General features: G+C 45.0%; 2 protein-coding genes across 2 annotated transcripts; one reads left to right on the top strand and one right to left on the bottom strand.

Moving 5' to 3' along the window:
- Positions 1–3: 3 nt before the first annotated feature.
- On the bottom strand, positions 4–23,034 carry LOC102873606 (transmembrane O-methyltransferase-like). The gene is given in 8 exon segments (XM_006885544.1): positions 4–324; positions 786–982; positions 2,899–3,173; positions 3,524–3,575; positions 4,756–4,769; positions 16,373–16,521; positions 17,077–17,282; positions 22,953–23,034. Coding segments are annotated over 8 exon segments (1,296 nt in total).
- LAMTOR1 (late endosomal/lysosomal adaptor, MAPK and MTOR activator 1) lies at positions 8,105–14,594 on the top strand. Its single transcript, XM_006885543.1, has 5 exons — positions 8,105–8,146; positions 13,211–13,356; positions 13,605–13,682; positions 14,126–14,252; positions 14,502–14,594. The coding sequence occupies exons 1-5, from the start codon at positions 8,105–8,107 to the stop codon at positions 14,592–14,594; spliced, it is 486 nt and encodes a 161-aa protein (XP_006885605.1).
- Positions 23,035–23,769: the final 735 nt, after the last annotated feature.

Genomic DNA, 23,769 nt, shown 5'->3' with positions numbered 1-23,769 from the left:
ACCTCACCCAGGTCCAGCGTAGGTAAGCTGGGCTATGCCATCCTTGATGGCAGGGAAGTCTGGGAGATTAGTGTGATGGAGGCGGCAACGGTAGCGGCCACAGCTCTTAGCATACTGCAGGAAGCGAGGTGCACCAGGGAAGAGCACGTGGTCGGCCAGCACAGTGGCACCAGCTGACAGCAAGGCATGAGCCTCAAGGAGCTGCAGGTCTCGAAGGTAATACCGGGGCCGGTGTGCCAGGAGTACCAGCTCAACCCGGCTTAGCTCATGCTGTGTTCGCAGGCGCGGGATCACCTCTTCAGAGCTACCCACGATAAGCTCCACCTATAGGGGTGGGTGGGAAGATAGGAAGTAAGGTGAGGTGAGAGGAAATGCTCCCTGGCCCTATACCCTACCTAGATCTGGCTTGCTTCGTGCCAGTGTTCCATTTTTCTCTCTGAACTCAAAAGTCAAGACAAGCATTCCCAGTCTCCTATGAAGAAGCTGAAGTTCAGAGGGTAAAAACTTTACCTTCAGCACACAGCTAACAAAAGAGAGAGCTAAAATTTGGACCTAGATTTTCCGGATTCCAGATTTAACAGCTTCTCTGGTGCCTCCTAGAAAATACCTGCAAATGACTTGGGACAGGAGAACCTGAGCTCACTAACCCACCCTCAGGACAAGACCCCCCCCAGATGGAACTCTTCCCCTTCTCCCTACATGGGGGCCCCTCACAGAGGAGGCCTGGCCAAGGCAAAGGCCTGGGGTGGCAGAGACAAGACAGGATTGAGGAGATAAGGGCTGACCATTTGCTCATCCAAGCCAGCCAGGCGGATGAGTTTTTCAGCCACTGCTGCTGTGCGTGGGTCCCGTTCCACAGTGAGAAGGCGGCCACCAGGGGGTAGGGCACGGGCAATAAGCAGTGTGGAGTATCCACAGTAGGTGCCAAGCTCTAGCACGCAGATGGGGGCCTTCTCTTCCACCAGCCGTGTCACAATCTGGCCTATGGGGAGAGAAAGCTGTTGCAGAAGACCTGGGAGTGGTTGCTGAACCTCTGATTGATAGAGATCTCAAATGCCCACTTGCTTAAATGGAGGCCCCAACCAATTGGGATCCCACCTTTCTTCTGGACTACAGCCCAACTACCCCAAAGTCCCTTGGCTTTCTCCCAAATTTATCTCCTCTAGTTGTCACCAGCCACTAAGAATCTTCTAACAAATCTCACATGTCGTAATCTGGTTTTCATGATTCTAAAGGCTCTTGAAACTGAACTTGGGATCCTCAGCCTGACATTCAGACACTCCTAAAATCTTAACCTATTCTCTTTCCAGCCTCAGGTCTTGACTGTTTTCATCTGTATCCCCATACCTCATCTCAAAACAGCTGTCAAGAATCACCTATGCTACATTTGTGTATGTGGTTGACTTTGTTCTTTCTCAACCTTGCCCCAGTGTGCCTGGCCAACTAAAAAGCAGTCTTTCCAGGCTCAATTCAAATGTTGCTTCCTCTAGGACGACCCAGGCAAAAGAACCAGTCCATCTTCCAGGCTCTTGAGAGGGCTTTGCCATACCTTCTTATTTCATTCCCCTTCTGTTGTTCATTAAACAGCTGATCTAAGAATTTCTTAACTAGGCCTCAATGAGAGCTCTCTGTTGGCCTAGTAGATAGAAAGTCATGCTACCAAGCCAAAAGTAGGAGGATTTTAATCTGCGGCCCTTAGGCCAGCTTTTAATTGTTTTTGTTCAAACATTCTTCTAGGTGGTATAGCACTGGTCTGTCCATTTGCTGTACAGAGGTAACTTGTGGTTGCTGTGAAGCTGAACACTGTGACACTGATGTGTCAAATGCAATAATGGTTACCCATGGTGGACAGTGTTTGGTGGAGCTCCCTGATTTAAAACAAGCTTGGAAGCAGGAGTGGCATCCACTTCCAGAATAGCTTGCCTTTGGAAACTCTATGAATGTGGAGAAACAACGGAAGTTATACAAGTGTTCAGGTCTTTTGTTCATGGGGGTGCTATGATGGCACTTAACAACAACAACAGGCCTCTTAAAATACTTGTGCTGAAAGCTGGGATTCAGATAAATTCAGGCAGACTACTACCACATACTTTGGTCATGTAGCCAGGAGGGGCCTGTCTTTGGAGAAGGATATGCTTAGAAGAGTCGAGGGACAGCACAAAAGAGGAAGACCCTGGATGAGATGGATTAACACAATAACTGGGGTAATGGGGGTGGGTATGTCAGAAACAGTGAGATTGACTCAGGATAGAGCAGAGTTCAGAGCTATTGTGCATTGAGTCACTGTGTATTCTCAATGACTCAACAGCACATAACCGCAATAACTACCCTGAAGTGGTGAGGAAGAGACAGGGGGGAGGGGGATTGGGGGGATTTTAGAAAACCAAACTATGGGATATATGTTGTGATGGTTATTCCCTTTGAGAGAGCTCTGGTGGCCTGTTGGGTAGGGAGCTAGGCTGCCAACCCAAAAGTGGGGTGGTTTGAATCCACCAACTGCTCTGAGGGAGAAGGATGAGCAATCTCCTCCCATGCAATTAACTCCCTTTGAAAACCTACTGGAGGATCAGCTGTGGGTGAATTCTGATTCAATGGTAACCAGTGAATGAGTGAGTCTCTTTGAGATCAGCATCTGTGGCTCATACATCCCTTTGGCTTCTCCTTGCTTCTGCCTTAGCATCTAGCATATCCCTAGTATAAAAAAGGAGGAAGTAAATGCTTGCTGAATGTATAAGTGAATGTCTCCTCATTTCCAGATGAAACAAACAAAAAAAAGACACCCCAGAGAGTAAAAAGAACCTGCTTAATTTACACAGTAAGGCAAGCGTAGATCCTAGGCCATTTTTCTTTCACCATCTTGAGGAGGCTTCTTAGAGTAGAAGACTAGGATACACTGACCTTTGATAGGCCCCATGTGGCCTAGGTATTCACAGCAGCTGCTCCAGTGGTCCAGGGTGGTGACGATGTGACCAGGGTCCCCAGGCAGTGCATGGGTTAGTACATAGCTGAAGGCCCGCTCCTCAATCCGTAGCCCTGACAGGCAGTCCCGGAGGCTTCTCAGCAAGACTGTGCGCATCAGCAGCCGGAAGTGGTGCCGGTACCTCACTAGCAATGTCACCACCAATGGCAAGAAGGCCAGTGCAATAGCAGGGGACATGGTCCCCACCTGGGCCCTGCAGTGAGACAGGGAGGAAAGGAGAAAGGAAAACGCATACTCACTCCCAGCGTTTGTGCAATTATCCCTTTCCCCCTCCTTTATCCCTGTTCTCTCAGGGTTTCCTGCACAAATGTGTACACACAGAGACACCCCACACTTTAACATATCTCTTCAAGGTGAGGATTGAAGGCCTTTTCCCTTCCTATTCCCTATACCTCCCTCAATCTCAAATCTGAATGTCCAAGGACCATGGCGGACATGGAGCCTAAAGATGCAAGTGAGACTGTGTAAATGGATGCAAAGAGGTCATTGATGGTAAACTTGAGGCGATATGAATGAGAACCCATATTTAAGAGCCCTGCTTACCTGGGCCAGAAGCTTCAGTGTGGGGAAGACCAGTGCAGAGGACAGGAAGAGGAGTCCTTGGGGTGGGGAAGAACCGTGAGGCAGGAGGCTGGACCTGTTCTCAATTATTGATGCTGAGGCTGCTGCTGTCACCTGAGACTTGTAGTTCACATTACTAGCTCCAGGGAAAGACTGGAGCTGCCTCCTACATGTCAGGAGTCCTCAAAGAACCTACAAAACACCAGGGCCTTGATTTGAAGGATAAGAACTGGTGTATTTAGAGAAGGTACAGCCAGGGTTCTCCTTAGAGGGAAAGATGATGAAATATCAATACTTCAGATAGGTGGTTAAAAGAGGCCTTGGTAAAGGACATTATGCTTGGAAAAGTAGAGGGTCAACGAAAGAGAGGAAGATCCTGACTGACACAGTGGTTGGAGCAATGGGCTCGAGTATAGCAGGGATGGTATAGATGGTGCAGGATAGGGCAGGGTTCAGGTCTGCTCTTTATAGGGTCACTGTGAGTCATGATTGGCTCATAACACCACCACCTAATGGCACCTAACAACAACAACAACCAACCTTTTCCTTGGGGAGATGGGGGATCATGTGAGCCAAAGTGATGGAGAGACTGTACTTGCTAATTACTTCAAAACTCAAGGTTTTTTTGAACCAGTGCTAGAGTTTGAATCACAGGAAAGAGTCAGATTCTGTCCCTGTCGTCGAGGAACTCCCTCTTTGGTAGAAGAGACTGACTTCTCTCAGGAATAGAGAATGAAACAGTGTGATCATTAGACTGAATATTTTGAGAGTCCACACCATTTTATGTGATCATTAGATTGGATACTCCAGGAGTACAGACCATTTTGACCATTTTTTAAACCATTTTCTAACTGCTGCATAATTCAGAAATTTAACAGGAGGTGGTTTCATTAGAATACTAGCTTTGAGTGACAAGGTGGGGTGAGATGCATCTTTCCTGATGTTCTTTTATTGTTGTTAGGTGCTGTCAAGTCAAGTACGAATCATAGGAACTGTGAACAACAGATCTGAACCCCATCCTGTCCTGTGCCACCTGCATCATCTCCAACATACTTAACATCCTTTGCTGCTATCATTGTGTCAATCCATCCCATTGAAGATTCCCTCTCCTTCACTCTTGAGCCCTCCACCTTTCTTGGCATGATGTCCCGTTCCAAGAAATAGTCTCTCCTAGTAACATGCCCAAAATATGTGAACAAAGCATCACTATCCTTGCCTCCATGGAGCACTCTGGTTGTACTTTTTCCAAAACATATCTAGGTGCAACCACTGTGGAAGGCAGTATGGCGCTTTCTCAAAAAGTTGCAAATAGAGATACCATTCGATCCAGCAATTACACTACTGGGAATATACCCCCAAAGAGACCATAACTGACATCCAAACAGATATGTGCACACCCATGTTTATTGTGGCTTTGTTCACAAAAACAAGGAGTTGGAAACAACCTAAGTGCCCATCAACAAATGAATGGATAGAGAAGCTGTGGTATATTCACACAATGGAATACTCTGCTGCATTGAAAAACAAGGAACTCATGCAATATTATTCAAAATGGGTGACCCTGGAGGACATTAGGCTGAGTGAAGTATCTCAATCACAAAAGGACAAATACTGCATGGTGCCACTGTTGTAAAACAGGACTGACCTCAGAGTTGGAGGGAGACTGAGAAAGATGTGTTCACTAATGTATACTGCATTGAAATAGGGGAGGGAGAAAACTGTTTAAGAGGTATATGTTATTAGGTATTTTTGTCATGACAGGAATCTAGAGCAAAGGCTCTATAGTGGAGTGGACCTGGGGGGAGGGATTGTAAAACAATGAAAGAATTTTACTTTTCCAAGAGTGTAGTATACTAGGGGGAAGGGTTGGGAGGGGAGAAAAGTGCAACAATGAATGAATGGAAATCCAAACTCTTAAGTTTTCATTGAAATCAAGAATAAATGTTTTTTAAAAAAATATCTATTTGTTCTTTTGGAAGTCCATGGGATATTCAGTGCTATTCTCCAACACCACAACTCAAAATTATCAATTTTTCTGTCATTTTTATTGTCTATTACCAAGACCATGGCCTGTATCAGATGCATCTTAGTCTACAAACTGCTATCATTGCTGTTGTTATGTGCTGTCAAGTCACTTGAGACTCATAGTGACCCTGTGTACAACAGCTCTGAACCCTGCTCTATCCTGAGCCAATATTATTGTCTCTGACACACTTTCCCCCATTACCTCAGTCACTGAGTTAATCCATCTCATCCAGGGTCTTCCTCTCTTACTCTGTCCCCTCCAGCCTCCCAAGCATAATGTCCCTTTTCAAGGACTGGTCCCTTCTTGCAACTTGCCCAAAGTATGTCAGATGGAGCTTCAGAACTCTTGCCTCCAAGGAGGAGCCTGGTCTCACCCTCTCCAAGATGAACTTGTTTGTTCTCCTGGCAGTGCATGGTATATTCAATCCTCTTTTCCAGCACCACAGCTCAAAGGTGTCAATTCTCCTTTTGTCATCCCTAGTCATTGTCAAGCTCTCTGATGCATAACATGTAATTACGAACACCATGGCCTGAATCAGGAGCATTTTAGTATCCAGACTGACATCGTTGCTTTTCAGTACTCTGGAGATGTCCCTGACAGCAGACTTTCGCGATGCAATTAGTCTTTTGATTTTTCTGGCTTGCTGATTGTGAATGTTGATTGTGGAGCCAAGCAAACTAAGGCTGTTAACAATCTCAGTCTCTTCACTATCTATCATGATGCTGCCAATCAGACGAGTGGTAAAAATCTTTGTGGGTTTTTTTAAAATTTTTTTTTATTTGTGTACCATCAAATCAGATCTGCCTGGTACAGGAGGAGATTGTCCCTCCTTCTCCAAGAAAGCATCTGTTGGATTTGAACTGTGCGCCTCTGGGATTGCAGTGCAGCAAGAATCCTTGTTTTCTTGATGTTGAGCTTCAATCCATATTGAAGGCTGCAATCTTTGATCTTCTGCAGCAAGTGCTTCAGGTCCTCCTTAGTTTCAGCAAGCAAGGTTGTGCCATCTGCATAACACAGGTTCTTGATGATGAGTCTTTCTCCAATCCTGATGCCTCATTTCTCTTCAGTAATTTGGAAATGTCCTTGACAGCCAACTTTCCCAGTACAATGTATTTCCTGATCTCATGACTCCTGGTACCAAGGATGTTGATTGTGGATCCAAGTAAGATGAAATCATTGACAATTTCAAACATTTCTCCATCTATCATGATGTTGAATGGTCAGGCTTGATGTCCTGGGGGAATTTAATGTCCATCTATAGTTTATAAGATCATTATAATAGTTATACTACGGCTCCTATCACTTTAAATGTTCAATTAGGATAATGAGAAGTATGAGGGCCAAAATTAGTGTGAAGTAAACCATTGAAGTTAATTGGCTAATGATGTAGGGGTGTTCTTCTGGTTGTCCTCTGACCCATTTTATCTTCCAGTTCACTACCTTTGAATCTATTAACATTTACATGGTTAATATCTATTAGCAAGTGTCTGGCTGATAAGACTCTCCAGTGGAGTTCTCAACCTGACCTGGAAATCTGACTTCATGGAAGAAGTAACAGTCAAAACGAAGGAGAGCTCAGTCTGGTTGAGGAGGTGAAGGTTGCCTTACCGGAAGTGCCCTCAGAAACTTAACACTGAATAGGGATTAAGCAAAGAAAGTTAATGGTGTCAGAGATGGCAGTCAAGAGGATGTCATGTGTTTTTTGAGTTTTGAAGCTAGAAGATAGATCTGGTAAGACAGTGCGCTAGGCCTCATGTGCAAAATCAAGGTCCAAATTCCTTTCCTACAACTGTTTAAAGAAGGATGCCCTCATGGCTTGGTGTAGTAAGCAAGTGTCAGGCCCTGCCAGTTTTAGGATAGGAGGTGGAGCTCCTGTTCAGGGCCCAAGAAAAAGCATGAGATTTTCAGAAAAAAAGTACTGATGGTCCAATTTTGTGTTTGACAGTCCTCTTCATTCAGATTGAGCTCTCCTTCGTTTTAACTGTCACATCTTCCATGAAGTCATATTTCAGGTCAGGTTGGAAACTCCGTTGGGGAGTCTTAGTGCATCCCATGACTCAGCGTCGGTAGTCTGAGGGCTATGTGTGTGTCCCAGACTGTGCTCTTTCCCCTCACACAGAATTAAAAAGATCATATCAAGTCTATATTTGGAATAGATGTTTGCTTTCTGGTCCGAAAAGGTGGCCTCGAGGGCTTGCAGTCAACTAGTACAGTGTCAGTTTCTCCCTGTGGCGAAGGATTATTTAGGAAGGGGAAGAAGTTTAAGTCATATGATCCTCCCCTCCCTTTTCTCACATCGCATGCCTGGTGTCTTGTCACACAGAGAGCGCGTTCCCATTGGTTGGTGATGATCACGAGTTGGTGATGATCACGGACCGGAAGCAGAGGCTGCAGAGGTTGCTGGAGATAGAAGCCAAGGATAGGGGTGGAGGCGGTGTTTGCCTGTGGGAGGCAACCAATGGTCATGTGACCGGAAGGGTTCCTGACGGACGCCGTCGCTGCTCGGCGCCGCCTGAGCGCCCGGCCCGACCCCGGCCATGGGGTGCTGCTACAGCAGCGAGAACGAGGACTCGGACCAGGTGCGGCCGCGGCGGGCGGCGGGCAGGGCTCGGGAATGAGGGCTGAGACCCTAGGGCATGGGGCCAAAAAAAAAAAAAAATGTTGCAGAACAAGGTGAGCTCGACTGCAGGGCTCAACAACTACGGAGGCCCGAAGGGGACAGGTTACAGAAGAGACGCTGGACCGGGCCCATCGCCCAGGTCTGCACTGTGCCAGCGTAGAGGTGTGTAGGCAGTCCTTGTTGGCGCACGCTCCTGCTCCCTCCAGCTCCTGTCTATACAACCTTTTACAGTTCTAAGGAGCCTCAGCCTAAATCCCTTAGAAGCACACTCGCTTGTCGGTTTCCTGTGCCATATATTAACAAGCTTTGTGAATTCATTGTAGAGTAGGTAAGCTGAGCCCCTCGTTAGCCGGTAAGAAGATGTATCAAGATTTGGGGTATCCTTTCAACCCTTCAGGTAGAAGAAGGACGGTCACAGCTACTGTTGGGGTCAAAGAGGAGGACCTCTGCAAGTTTGTGGCGTTTGAGTTAACCAATGAAAGTTTAATCTTGTATATAGATAAAAGAAGATATCCTAACCTGTGGGAAATTCTTTGGGAAACAACAAATCAGATTTAGTCCCATGGACTGCTGAAAGAACAACAAAGAACTTTCTTGGAGAAAGTGCAGCCAGGGTGCTCCTTAGAGACAAGGATGTTGAAACTTCATCTCATATTTTGAGCATGTTTGGAAGGGGCTGTCTTGTTGTTAAGTGCCGTTGAGTCATTGGCGACTCAGCGGCCCTATGAACGAAAGACCTCTCAACACTTGCGTAACTTTCATCCTTTCTCCAGGTTCACAGGGTTTCCGGAGGCAAGCTATTTACGGAAGTGGATGCCACTCCTGCTTCCAAGCTTGTTTCAACCGGGAATCCCCACCAAATACTGTCCACCACGGATAACCATTAATGGCTTTTGACACATCAGTGTCACAGTGTTCAGCTTCACAGCAACCACTAGTCCTTAGAAAAAGACATCATACTCGGAAAGGTCAGCAAAAGAGAGGAAGATCCTCACGGAGATGGATTGACATGACTGTAACAATGGCTCAAATATATCCGAAATGATGAGAATGGCACAGGATAGGGCAACAAGGTTCAGATCCATTATTTAAAGGATAGATTTGAGTCACAGTCAACTTGAAGGCAGTTGACAATAAGAGATTGGGGTGAGGAGAGAAAATCAGATGGGAAAGGGAGCTTATTTGGTACTGAACTTTTTCCTTAGTGCCTCTCTAGTCCTGACAGTGTCTCTAGTTAGAGGTGCCTATCTTGAGGATTTAACTGTAGATCTGACACCAAAGGAGAGTGGGGAGACATACACAGTTTTGGTTCGTTGTTTGGGTTCTTTTGCCATTGTGTGTAGACACATGTACAGTTTTAAGTTATTGATCCTTTTAGTGAGTTTTTACTTCTTTCCTCATTAAATTCCTGCCCTGCCTTATCCTTTAATGAGAAATAGACCTTTCACCAGATCATGTATCAATCTGCTGGCCAGTTTTTTAAAAAAACTGATTCTGTGGGTTTTTTAAGGGAGTATTGGGGGTCTGCTGACCAGAGAGTTGTACTGCTAACCCAAAAGTACTGCCTTGCTGGTGGTTCAAATCTACCAGCAGTTTTGAGGGAGAGAAATGAGCAGTCTACTCCTATTTACAGTTTACAGCTTCTAAAAGCTATGCATTGGTTCCAACTTGATGGCAATGAGTTTGAGGGTTTTTTGTTTTTTTTTAGATCCTTCATGAGTTTGAATTCTAGTTTAACACATAGGGGTTTAAGAGGCCACAGGAATGTTTTTAAAGTAGCTCAGTCTGTGATGGGGGTAGGGGTTCACAGAAGTAGATTATAATTGTTATATATAGAAACACAGTCTTGTTTCTAAAAGATTAACATGACCTGTATTTTGGGATACAAGAGTAAAGTGCTCCTGCTCAGTAAAATGTAATTTGTGTGGGAGGCATGGGTGACTCCGGGTCCTCCTTAAATCACTACACATTCACATATTGGTATTTCTTAGGCCCTGTGTTTTGCACTGATCATTTACAGTATCATTTCACTCCAGCCTGATAGAGGATGAAACAATACCCCTGCCTACTGGGAGAGCTGTCACCTAGAAGAAATTATCTTTTTAAAGCAAAATACAGGCTCTTGTAAGTAATGAGTCAAGAGTAAATATTGTATGAAGGACAGGATATCACCTTATAGCAGAAAGGCAAATCCAGATTCCTGCTCTCCTGAATCTCTTACTTTTCCCTTGATGGACTCATATCATTTATGTTTCCAACCCCTAGATAAATGGTTTGATCAGTGCTAGGTGATTTGAGGCTCCATGTAGCAAAAGCCTATCTACCTGATCATAACAGGTCATAACTACTTACTGACTATTGTCATGTTTCTGGTCCAAAAGTGCTTCTTTGAGCACTTGGGCAAGTCCTTCTCCAACTCTCACCTCTGCTACTTTATTGTAGTAATAAAAAGAAATGTACAACACATTACTCCTTACAAAGGGCTTTTATAGTTAACCGCATTTGACTCTTACCATACATATGCCACATAAGTAGTTTTCTTTACATTGAGAGTAAAGTTCAAAGAACCCAAGTGACTTAGTTGATAATACAGAACTCACTGAGAAGTGTTATAGCAAGGTGTTAGGATGCCAGCCAAATTATGTGCTTTCTTCATTGGGCCAAGCCAAGGGTCAATCCAACTCTTAGTGTTTGACTATCAGATTTCAAGACTGCAGATCTTTATGGAAGGCGACTGCCCATCTTTCTTCTGTGGAGTACCTAGTGGATTTGCACCATTGGCTTTTCAGTTAGCAGCCCTGTACAGGGTTTACTAGCAATTACCCAATAGCTTACAAGGTAAGCATAGGCTACTTGTGTTTACTTATTAATTTGTAGTGAACAGTTTTTATATTCTTCACTGTCATGTAAAACTATTCACTCCAGATTAGTAAGCAAGCACACATAAACCCAAGTTAACTGAGTACTGTCAGTTATTATAATAGGTAAAGAGACATTATTCTGTAGGAAAGTGCTATAGGGTTGGGATGCCAACCATCCATAGTAGCATTTCTGATGTGAAAAAAAAAGTGAAATTGTTAACTGTAGATAATTAAGCAAGCGTATGTAAATCTGTGCAACCTTGTTTACTGGGTAATGTGACACTAAAGTAAGCTGTCTTATCTAGCTACACCCACAGTCCAGGTGGCCATCCACGGGTAGGCTACAAGTGTGTCTTTTCTAGGGTAGATAGTGGAACCTCAACTCCTAGGACACATGGGCTTGGCAGACCAGGGCATTTCCTTGCTTGCCCAGGACTGATGCTGTTTGTCCTCTCTGATGGAGGGAAGGTAGCCTGGCCTTTTCTGGGAGTCTAGATCTCAGAAAAAGTCTTACTCTTGGAGATCTTCTAATGGGGGATGAGGAGCAGGAAAACCCTGCCCTATAGAAAGATGTGTGTGAGGTCGGTAAGGTTGGGAGAACATTATACAGGCAGCAAATTCAGACTTCACTCAAAAGTTAAAGTCACTGTTCTGGAGTTTAAATGAACTCATAGCTGCCCCTCCATTGAGTTTCTTAGAGGCTGTAAATTATATGGGAAGAAATTGCCCATCTTTGTCTTGCAGAGCTGCCGGTGGATTTGAACTGAATGCCCTTGGACTGGTTAGTGTAACTACTTACCCACTAGGCTACCAGAGCTCCTTTATGCTTCACTAGGAGTTATATTTCCTTAGAGATAGCTTAATCTTTTCATGCCTTTAATCTTTCTAGCCCTTTAACCCTGACCCTCTGTTTTTTTCAAGTTTGGAGGTAAAGGGGAGCTTCTCTTTTGTGCTGTTTGGGACTGTATCATCATAGGGCAGGAGGAAGGAGTCCTTAGTAAAGAGTGTTTTGGGCACTGAAGTGCTGAAGTCTGTATGGACCTGGGTGGAACACTGAGGAGTCTGATGATCTTACATTGAGAGTTAATGCATCAGCATTAGATGGAATGGGTCTCCACTCCCATCCTTGGTGGTATTCTGGGCACCTTTATTGTTTATGACTTGGATAACCAGCAGACCTGCTTATTTCAGCAGTCAGCTTTGTAGCTGACACAAGGTCAGTAGGGATTTGTAGCTATGACCTAAGAACAGGGTTAGAAGAGGGTTACATCTAGGAAGATTGCAATGATCAGAATAACAGACTGAAATAGGACAAGGAAAAATACATGCAGAACTATATAGACAGAAGACATGGTTGATCCTGGGTCAAGGGGCTGTGATTTATCACAGCAGGCTAGCAGTTAACAGGACTGGTGAAAATTAAGGAAACCTTTTTAATAGAGTTTGTGATTTAGCAAGTCAAAGAATAGCTCTAGGGTTCATCTCAGGTCAGGATATACCTAGCACATTAATTTAGTGCTGGGAGTCACATACAATCAGAGGAGAGGAGGGCAGAGGGACTGCCCTCAAGAAGGAAGCACATTTGATCATGTGACTCTGAGGCTTGGGATTAGGTTCCTGTTCAGAGATATTTGAGGAAAGGCCTTTGAGAGGTGAACTTGCTTTCTGTGATGACTATGGCCTTTTCTAGTCTCACTGGGGTCTCTCCATACTGGTGTAGATAGCCTTGCTGGGGACCCTAGTCCTTCCTAAGGGATCAGGAAAGCCGTCCTTGGGCTTCTGACTGAACTATGTAGACCCCACTATCATCTTGGTATTTTCTTCCACTTGCTCAGTTCTAGCCTCCTGTGTCTGCTCACTACTGGGTGCTAGACTGCAAGGCTGGTACTGAATTCTGCTCTGCCCAGAACGGTCAGTGGTTCCTAGGCCATTTTATTTGTACCAGGCACCTCTGTCCAATAGTTCATTCTACAGAACTAGCTGAGCTTGAGTTCTCCAGGGCAGGCAAGAACTGACATTCCACAAAGTTGTGCCCTTCAGATATTCCTTGTTAAAACATCATTGGTGCTTAAAAGCTTAGAGCTCAGCTGAGAAGGGACCTTCAGAAAACGCAGGTTGGACTAAGGGTTCTGGGGCTGATTTTTCCCCTATCATCTTTCTAGGACCGAGAAGAGCGGAAGCTGCTATTAGACCCCAGCAGTCCCCCCACCAAAGCTGTCAATGGAGCAGAGCCCAACTATCACAGCTTGCCTTCTGCACGTACAGATGAGCAGGCCCTGCTTTCCTCCATCCTCGCCAAGACAGCCAGGTGAGCCTTACAGGGCCAACCCGGGGCAGAGCTCTTCCATCCAGTTTCAAGCTGGGATTGAGACTCTTGGGCCCAGCATAGGAGCTGGGACAAGGACGGTGGAGAGTGGTGCCTCTGGGCCTAGACCTGCTCCAGTGAGCAGTGAGGGACATTGGTATCAGATAGCCTTGGAGTTGACGCCTGACAGTAAGTCCTATTTGTCCTTTCGGAGCACCTGTCATGTCCTTTCTGCTTCCTCCCCCTTAAAGCAACATCATTGATGTGTCTGCCGCGGACTCCCAGGGCATGGAGCAGCATGAGTACATGGACAGGGCAAGACAATACAGGTGAGCACCTGGCCTGTTTGGGTACCCCAGGTTCCTCTCTGCCCTCGCCTGATTCTGATTTAGAGCCTGGGCCTAGTTCTTGCTCATTTGGCTGCAGCCCAGGAGACTAACTACAAGTAGCTTGATGCCTCCGTAGATGTTCATGTCAGCTCTGTTTATCCTCTTATATCCGTGAGAGCAAGAGTTTATGATAAGCTGTTGTGTTGTGTACCATTGAGTTGGAATCGACCCATAGCTGACCCTCCAGCGAGTTTTCAGAGGCAGTAAATTGCACGGTAGGAGATTGCCTGTCCTTCTCCCACAGAGCAACTGCTGGATATGAACCACATGCCTTAGTGATAAGCTGAGATGTCCTGTAACTTGCTTCCCTGACTTGAGGGAATTGAGAATGGCCTGGGCTGGACAAATTAACCTGACTGACCATTCCATCCCTCCTTGGGCAGCTCCCGCCTGGCTGTGCTCAGCAGCAGCCTGACCCACTGGAAGAAGCTGCCACCGCTGCCATCCCTCACCAGCCAGCCCCACCAGGTGCTGGCCAGCGAGCCCATCTCCTCCTCTGACTTGCAGCAGGTGAGCTCATCCCAGGTCTCTCTCCCCAGGAGGGTCCTCCTTCTCATCCTCAAAAGGAGGAAGGGAAGCGGGGCTAGGGAGCTTGGTACTTTGCTACTTCTCTTTCCCAGTTCACTTTCTTACTTTTTATCTCCTCCGTCTTCCTCCCACCTCTCCTGCACCTGTTATTCCTTTTCTCTTTTTTTTTGTTGTTGTTGTTGTCTTGATCTCTGACTTTGTCCTTTGCCCCCTGGCCCTCTCTCGACTCAGGTCTCCAGGATAGCTGCTTATGCCTACAGTGCACTTTCTCAGATCCGCGTGGACGCTAAAGAGGAGCTGGTTGTACAGTTTGGGATCCCTTGAAGAGAGGGGTCCTTGGACAGCTCGCTCTTCTCTCTTCACGTCGCCTCCACCCCACCTCTCCTGGCCCTCAGCCTCACTGCAGTGCATACAGTACCCTAACCTGCTACTAATCACAGAGAAGAACGTGTAGGTGAAAGGAGAGTGAGGCTCGAGGCCTGAACAAGTGAGGATGGAGTAAGGGAGGGTAGAACTGCTTGAAACTGACCTTCAAAGCCCTGGCCAGGGGTGAGGTGGGAGCAAGATGGGGGCCTGTAAGGCCCTTCACTGTCACTGGGGAGGTGGAGGTAACCACAGTGGGGGTGATCACCAAGGGGCCTCCAAAGGCCCATTCCCATACCTTTTCTGGGCCTCAGATTCACTCCTGTCCCTTGTCCCTGACTTGGTGCTCACATGCACCTAAGTTTGTCACCAGGGTTTGGACATGCTTGAATTTGAATGAATTGAGTTTGTATTTCTAGCATCCTGGGTCTTTATGTTTGGTCTTTTTCTTTTTGTCACCCTTGATAAAGGAAGTGTATTCATCTGTGTGCTGGTTCCAGCCCCTCTGTCCTGCCTACCACCCTACTACTTAATTCTGTGAACAGTGAGATGGGGGAGGGGCATTAAAGAGCAGTCCACAAGATAAGGCCTCAGGAATCTCAGACTGGATGGTGACAGACTGTCAAATCTGGGCAGACATGAGTCTGAGGCAGGTGTCACTGCTGGAGGCACTGCCTCAGATTCAGCTGACTTCCTACTAGCCACGGGGCTGTGAGGGCAGGCATGATGGCCAGACCACTTTTCTCAGGAGCACCTGATCTAGACACAAATGTTTTAAGTATAACAATCTTTTTATCAAATGAAGTCTTACTCAGAATCCCCAAATAAAACAGTGGACCTCCTCTGATCTAGCTGAGGTAATAGCCAACTTCTTGGTCTCTTATTATAGAGGCCTCAGACACCTCCGCAGAATCTCGCTACTACTCTGTGAGGAGTTTAGAAATGACTGGTCAGCTCTAACCTCAAGATATCTGAACTGAAGAGTAAGAAGGAATCCAGAGAGGCTAGTTAACTTTCTCAAGGCCATGCAGCAAACCAGGGTCTCAGGGAAATAAGACCAGAGCTCCTAGCAGTTGAGTAGAAGAGTATCTCAATGAGTTACTTCATAAATGACTTCTCAGCAGCTCAAACTATTTATTATCATACCAAGCTGACCACCTTCAGGCATTTAGGGCTCCTGGGAATTCATAGGACATTCTGTTTGGTCCGGACCTTCTTGGGCTTGATGTTCATGCGTTTCCAGACTTCGGCTGTAGTGCGGTCTCCTTTGGTCACTCCACTGAAGTCGAATGTGGTAACACGGGGCAGGGTGCACAGCACATAATACCTGTGGGGAAGACTTGGGCTGGGACCAGACACTCCCCCCCATACCTCTTCTCCCTACACATCACCAGAAACCAAACCCATAGCAGTACCATCTATGGCACTGACTCACAGTTACCCTATAAGACAGTAAAACTATCCCATAGGGTTTTCAGGCTTGTAAACCTACAGAGGCCAAACGCCTCTGGTGGATTCAAACAGCTAACCTTTTAGTTGGCAGCTGAGCACTAAATCACTGTGCCACCAGCACACCTTTTCTCCTCCACGAGTTGCTACCTGATTGTAAGGAATGGAGGAATTGAAGGAGATCACACCTTCCTGACAGCAAGAAATGCTTAAAGGTCTGCTACTCCCTGCCTTGACTCCATGGTGACAGAATGACCTCAGAGGAGCCTCTCCAGGGACAGGGCACTTACCTATACCCCTTCTCTTCTTCTATGGGGTTTCCGTGGAGTGTCAGGCTTCGAAGCCGAGGTAGAACACTCAGTTTATCTATCTCCTCAAGTTGTTGGATGCAGTTACCATGGAGATAGAGGACACTCAAGTTGAAGAAAGTTGTAAGGATCTATGGGGAAAGAAACAAAAAGCCAGCATGGAAAGGGCTCTAGATCAGAGGGGCAGGAGACCAGGCCTAGCACATGACTTTGCCAGTCCCTGGGCTTCAGTTGCCCTCCGTCCTCTTCACTGAAGACCTTTCCAGCTGTTCTGTCACATCATGAGGACAGGAATCCACAGCATCATTTCTAGACACAGGAGTTTTGGATTGAGATGATAACATCAAGGAAATTAATTCCAGTCTATGTTCCAGCTCTTTACCATTTTACTAGAGCAAGAATAAGCCACTTCTGTTTTACATCCTAAAATCAGAGTCTGGATTAATAAAAAGTTGTTGCGTGCCGTCAAGTCAGACCAACTCAAAGCTGACTCTCCAGTGGATTTTCAATTAAGCACACAGGAGGAGATTGTGAGAACTACCTTTTACTTCAGCCTCCTATGTGCCAGCTAAAGTTTTATCCTCTAATTCTCACAAAACCTTTGGATGCTAAGTATATTCTCCCTTGAGGTTTTGGAAGGCTAAATTAATTAAAGTCATATAGTCAATAAGAGGCTGAGAACTCACGGGGTCAATGGAAGTCAGGTCATTGAAGGACAGGTCAATCCAGGCCAGGTTCTCCGGATGTTCCAGCAGCTGTGAGACAACCTGGCTGAAGTCTTTCAGGTCATTGAGGACATTATTGTTCAGCCACAGGGACTGAGTCAGTGACTTCCCGGACTTGGAATGCCTCAGGGGTCGGAGCCCTGTCCTTGGCTCCTCATTTACCATATCTGTGAGAACAGAGTTATGGGGATTAATAACTTAAACTATCAGGGACTACTGATAGGGCAGTAGTCTCATGCTGGAACTTAATGTGGAGCTATCTATCTGCTGTTAGCCAAGTTCCCTGATAACAGGTCCCAGCAAGTTTGCATCGAGGCCTAAAGATTCCCCATCCATGAAAACATGCAGTTCCAATCCACTAGATGCTCCACTGGAGAAGGAACGGCAATCTCCTGTGCCAGTTGGATCCAATTTGATGGTTCACAACAACGAAAAGCTTTCTAAGTCCTCTAATGTCTACTCTCCGTGCCGTTGTTATAGCATCCCACATGGGCATCAGTGACAAGGCCAGAGTTGGACTTGAATGGAGAGAACACAGAATCCAGAACTACCCACTGGTAGAGCCTATAAAAGTACTGATGACTTCTCTTTCTTCCATTAATGTTTTTGATACACAATGCTCAACACAATGAAACCCTCTAGACCAGTTTCTACATGAGTCTGTGCCTTGGAGGAGCTCACTTGGGCAAGAAGGAACAAGCTGGCAAAATAGTGTAACAGCTATACAGTAGTTATGGAAGAACAGAAGAATAATTCAGGGACATTTCCTAGGGAAGGTGACCCCTGCACCAGGTCTCAGGAGCAACAAAGGGTGAGAGAACAACAGTATTGAGCAGAGATAAAGAGGGATGACAAAACAGCAAATGGTATGTGTACAGCCATGCTATACAGAAATTCAAGGAGAAAAGCCCCGCCATTAAGGCCTTGAACACTAGGTCAGTCCTGCTCTTGTAGGTTAGGGTTTAAAGTGACAAAAATGATTTTTTTAAGGTGAAAGTAAAGACAGTTTTAGAAAAAATAAGTCCCAGAGGGGGCAGGGTAATTTCTCCAAAAGTAAACAAGTAGAGGAAAACGATTCAGTTTTTTAAAAAGAACCCTAAAGGAGGTTTACTTTGGTTTTTTTTTTTTTTATTATTTTTGTGTGTGTGTACTGTCAAATCAGATCTGACTGGTACAGGAGGAGATTGTCCCTCCTTTCCCGGCAGAGCATCTGGTGGATTCGAACCGTGCGCCTCTGGGATTGTAGTTGCAGCTCCTTGCCACTAGGCCACCAGAGCTCCCCAGGAGGTTTACTTTGAAGTGCAGATTTTAGGGAAGGCAAGACTAGAAGGCTAGTTTGGCTACTTGAGTCATTCAGGAAAGGTGAGAGAGACCTGACAGGACAGAGTAACGGGGACTGGGATGCTATGAAGGGGTACAGTCAGCCTGACTTGATGGTTAACTTGCTATTGGTAGGAAAGTATCCAAAAGTGCCAGGTTTCCAGTTTGGCTGACTGGATATTAACAAATGAAAAGAGGATGAATAGGTTTGGCCAGGTTCAGTCTTGCCCTTGGCGTGTTGGAGGTGCCTATAATACACTTAGATGGAGAGGCCAAGGAGGCAGTTGGGTATGCAGGTCTGAAGCTTAGGAGACTGAAAATATAGCATAAAGGAGAAGATGGAGATGCCTAGTGAGAGAGAAAGGTTAAGGAAGAATAAGTAGTTAATTCAGTTAAAGAACAGAGAGGGATAGGAAGTAACCACAAGAGTAACATTTTGAAGATGTTCAGGGTCGTTAAGGTTATAGAAGTTACGGAAAAGGAGCCCTCCTAGCACAGTGCATTACAAATTTGGTTGCTAAGCAAAAGGTCAGCAGTTTGAATCCACCAGCACCAGCCATGCTGAGGAAAGATGATGGCACCTGCTATAAAGATTTTACCGACTCAGCCTGATGGAATTGACTCAGTGGTAATGAGTTTGGGTTCTTCCATTTTGTTTTTCAAGTTACAGAAATAGTAACAAATATATTAAGTAAGTCCTCCTTGGTGATCTAGGTGAGAGCGGTTTCAATGGAATGTCAAAAGGATGGGGGCAAAAGCCAGATTTAAATGAGTTTTAACAGTGATGGAGATTTAAGGAAATAGAAGTAGCATGAACACCACATTCAAAATGAGGAAGAGGGAAATAGAATCATTCTTTACGAGCTCTTCTTTTTTGAAAAACAAATGAAGTCCAGAGAGAGGATGGCCTTGCCCAAACCCAAGACAGTGGCAGAAAAAAACACTGGCTGAAGTGACTTGACCCCAGCAGGCCAACTTTTCTTCACCCCGCATCTCTCCACTGCTTGGGCTTGTTTTCTTCAACCTCAATGCATTAATTTCCTCCCCTCACTGCAGGTCAGGGAGTATCCACTAGAGGGCTGCTCTCTACCTGAATCATGGAATGAGCTGGCTCATAGTTGGAGCCTAAATTTGGAGGAGGTGACAGAAAAGGGCTTTGTTCCTCTGTAGGAAAACACCTCGATTGGTGAATAAATTTCCTTTTCTTCCCTCTGTTCCCCACACCTGCTGTCAAGATGAAATGACAGATGAAAGTTAAAAGTCAGGATAGGCCCAGATAGGAACAAGCACTCATCTGATGAGGCAGGAGCCTGGAGAACGCCACCAACTACAGACAGATCCCCAGCTCAAGATACCCTGGTGGGATGGAGTTGTTATTATCAGGAATGGACTATCCATAGTGATACAGTTTACTGCTCCCCTCAGAGTTCAGCAGCTCAATGCATCACATAAATCTGCATCAAAACTGATAGCTCTAGAAACTGGATCGCACAAAAGCTCCGAGACCTAGAGGTGTTTAGTCTCAAGAAGATGGGTGAAAAATGATCCTGTATTTACATCTACAGGGTTGCCATGCAGTTTGTTTCATTCATCTGGAAAGAAGGAGTCTGATGTTGTGGAGTTAGCATGGTACTTTTGTGAACAGAAGCGAAGAGTATTGTGGATTGGGTAATGCAGATTAGATGCCCTGTGCAGTCATATCATTTCAGAGTCTAAGCAATCTATCAGTTAATTCAGTAAATAGTTATGAGTGTGCCAAATACCCTAAACTTGTCCTGTCTTTTAACTCCAACTTGAAAGAAGTGTTCTAGAAACTCTGATGAACCTCTCAGTACTTTCTGATTTTGGCAGGCCGGGTGTACCTCTCTTCTTTCTTTGTACCCATCAGCCTTGTTTGGGTCTGTTCACTCATGTTCATTCATTAGCAAGGTACATTCATTCATATATATGCATGTATGTGTGTATGTACATTCTCACATATAGTGCATGTTAATACTATTACAGATGCATTGGTAGTCAGTGCTCCACTAGGGAATGAAGGACAGAACATGTATATAGATTGTTTTGTGCTATTCTGTGCTGTGCTGTACCCTAGTGCCTAGACTTCTCATTCTAAACTTCATAGAAGACAAAGCTACATCTCCCCTTTCAGAGCTGGGAATTGCCTGCATAGGTAGAAGCTATACTTCTTTTCCTCAGTTACCTTGTTCATAGCTACTACAGCCAAAAACCCTTATGAAAATTATCTACCTCAACCAGAAACAACGCTGTGCACAACAGACAGATTGTGGTACATAGATGTGTGTTCATGAAAGAATAAATGTAAGTCACCACTGTTGGTAACGCCAACTCAAGTAGTGCCCTACACCTAAGTGAAGGCCAGTATCTCCTGGGTAACTACATGCCAGCTTCTTGAACTTAAAGGTGGCCACAAACTGGAAGACCAAAGATGATAATGAGTCTTAGATATACAGATGTTCATATGCTATGTGAAGAAAGATAAGTCTCCAAGAGACCAGATAAAAGTTAGAGATGTCTACAACCAGGAGAAGATAAAATAGATGAATGGGACCTTCTAAGAATCAAATCCCTATGCATATCCAAAAACTTCTCCAACAGGGTAAAAGGAAGCCAGAGACTGGAAAAAAGTATTTGGTAATGACATGTCAGATAAGGGACTTATATCTAGAATTTATAAAATACTTGAGCATTACGACAAGATAAAGGTAAATAATCCAATAGAAAAATGGGCACAGGATATGAACAAACACTTCACAAAAGAAGACATTCCGATGTCCAACAAGCACATGAAGAAATGTTCAAAATCCCTAGCTCTAAGAGAAATGCAAATTAAAACAACTATGCAATATCATCTCACCCCAGTCAGAATAGCAAAACTCAACAGAACAGCAAGCAACAAATGCTGGCGAGGTTGTGGAGAAACTGGAACCCTTATTCACTGTTGGTGGGAGCGTAAAATGGTGCAACCACTGTAGAAGGCGATATGGCGCTTTTCGCAAAAAGTTGCAAATAGAGATACCATTTGACTAACCAATTCCACTACTGGGAATATATCCCAAAGAGACCATAACTGACATCCAAGCAGATATATGCAAACCTATGTTTATCGCAGCTTTGTTCACAATAGCAAGGAGATGGAAACAACCCAGGTGCCCATCAACAAACAAATGGATAGAGAAGCCATGGTATATTCACACAATGGAATACTATGCTGCATTGAAAAACAAGGAACTCATGCAATATTATTCAAAATGGGTGACCATGGAGGACATTATGCTGAGTGAATTACCTCAGTCGTAAAAGGACAAATACTGCATGGTGCCACTGCTGTAAAATGGGACTGATATCGGAGTTGGGGTAAGACAGAAAAACTGGATAAATTGTGTATACTGCACTGAAATAGATGAGGGAGAGAATAATTTAAAAGCGATGTATGATAGGGTATTATGGTTATCACAAGAGTCCACAATTAAGGTTGCATAGTGGAGTGTGGGGGGAAGGGATTGTGTACCAGGGAGGGAGATTTACTTTTCAAAGAGAGGAGCAAACTGGGGGGGGGGGGGGGGGGGGGGGGGGGGGGGTGCAGGGATTGTGTACCAGGAAGAGAGTTTTACTTTTCAAAGAGAGGAGCAAACTGGGGGTGGGGGTGGGGGAGAGGGCTGGGTCGGGAGAGAAGTGCAGCAATGAATGAATGGAAATCCAAAATCTCTGTAAATGTTCATTAAAATAAATAAATAGATAGATAGATAGATAAATTAATCAAGCAAGCAAGCAAGCAAGCAAGCTAGAGATGGCCGACCCTGCCTGTGAAGTACTGGTGATGCCTTGACATGGCATTGCTGGAGCCCCCTGTATCTATTCCTGAAGCATATTACCTGCCCATTTACAAAGCTATGGAAGGGTAAAATAAAAATGAGTAGGGGTAGTCTTGAAATTTGTAATAATGTGTGGTGGTGATGGAATAAATTTTAATATAGTTGGAATAAAGTTGAGAAATTTGTCAATAAATATTCAAACTGGAAATATGCCAGTTTGTTGATAAGACCTCCCTTTTTACAACCAGTGGCCAGACTAAACTAAGGTTCCCAAAGGAGGCAGGTTCTCTGCCTGTTCGCTTGGTCTCCATAGCAGCACGTATTTTCATTTTATTCATTTCCTTCTCTCAAAGTAAAAATTAACAGCTTTCTTTCATGATTTTCTTCCACCTAAATTGTGAAGGCTGCCTTCTGAAGTTTATCCTTCAACTACTCTAGAGGTCCCTGAATCCTTTGAAGTTTTTTTTAAATTCTAAAATTCTTCCACTCCTACCTCCTGCTCCACTGCAGGAGTGTAGGGGGATGGGAGAGGGTGGAGAGAGAAGACTTTTTTTTTTTTTAATTGAAAGCATAAGGGAAGAATCTCTTTAGGCTTTTAAATAGAAGACTGTGGTTTATCCGTAAGGAACCATCCTGGGCCGGCTGTTGTGGTTAATAGAGTGCTATGCTCTGCTGGCTGACCTTGGATAACATGGATGCTTTTGAAGGAGTAGTCAAGTGGGGGCTCCTGCACCGAAGTCTTCATAAGGTCCCGTTTGTTCATATCTCATGCCATCATTTGTTGTGGATAAGCATGGGCCCTGGGAGTCTGAGAGCAGCCTGCAAAGAGAGAGGAGGATTGGTATTCCAGGTACAGTAGACATCAGACCTCCCCAAAGCCCTCAGCCCTGTTTTCTACCCTCCACTACTGCAGGACTGCTTGATGACATTTCCATTTTAAGATACTAATTCCAGTTCAACTACTGTCACCATCAGTCCGTCTCTAGAGCAAGTCCTGTTTCTCAGAGCACCTTCTTAGACCTCACTTGACAGAACACCGATTTCCAATTTCTAGATGAGAAACTGAAACCCAGGGGGTGAAGGAACTTGCCCAAAGTTAATACTGTGAGTCAGCTCTGGACTGGAAGCATGGTCTTCTGATTCCTACTGAGGCTTTCCTTCTCCTTCACTGTAGTTACCATGGAGACTGTCTTGGTACCTAACCTCTAATGACATCAGTGGGGCCCTTCTATTACTTAACAAAGCCCCTAAGAGTTTATACTGGATGATGGCCTATTGAAGTCTGACCCAGCTGGGGATATGCTGCCTTCTCTGTCTAACCTGTCCTATTACCTTTAATCCAAAGATCCTTCTTTCAGTCATATCTTGAATGTAGTCACACATATATAAACACATGTACAGATAAAACCAATCTATCTCTCACTCACCTGCCACTGAGGCCTGAAATTCCACCATTAGAGATTCATTCCTTCAGGGTTAGAGATAGTTCCCTGTTGAA

Source organism: Elephantulus edwardii, unplaced genomic scaffold (genome assembly GCF_000299155.1).
Source record: "Elephantulus edwardii isolate Elephantulus edwardi_28Jun2011 unplaced genomic scaffold, EleEdw1.0 scaffold00044, whole genome shotgun sequence".
Classification (NCBI taxonomy): domain Eukaryota; kingdom Metazoa; phylum Chordata; class Mammalia; order Macroscelidea; family Macroscelididae; genus Elephantulus; species Elephantulus edwardii.
The sequence above is the reverse complement of the archived record's forward strand: the minus strand, read 5'-3'. Positions and strand labels throughout refer to the sequence as shown.

Bases quoted from the DNA above. Each gene is read 5' to 3' on its own strand.
- LAMTOR1 (XM_006885543.1), top strand. From the start codon at position 8,105: ATGGGGTGCTGCTACAGCAGCGAGAACGAGGACTCGGACCAG. The intron at 13,683-14,125 runs GTGAGCACCTGG...CTCCTTGGGCAG, and splicing joins GACAGGGCAAGACAATACAG to CTCCCGCCTGGCTGTGCTCA. The intron at 14,253-14,501 runs GTGAGCTCATCC...CTCTCGACTCAG, and splicing joins CCTCCTCTGACTTGCAGCAG to GTCTCCAGGATAGCTGCTTA.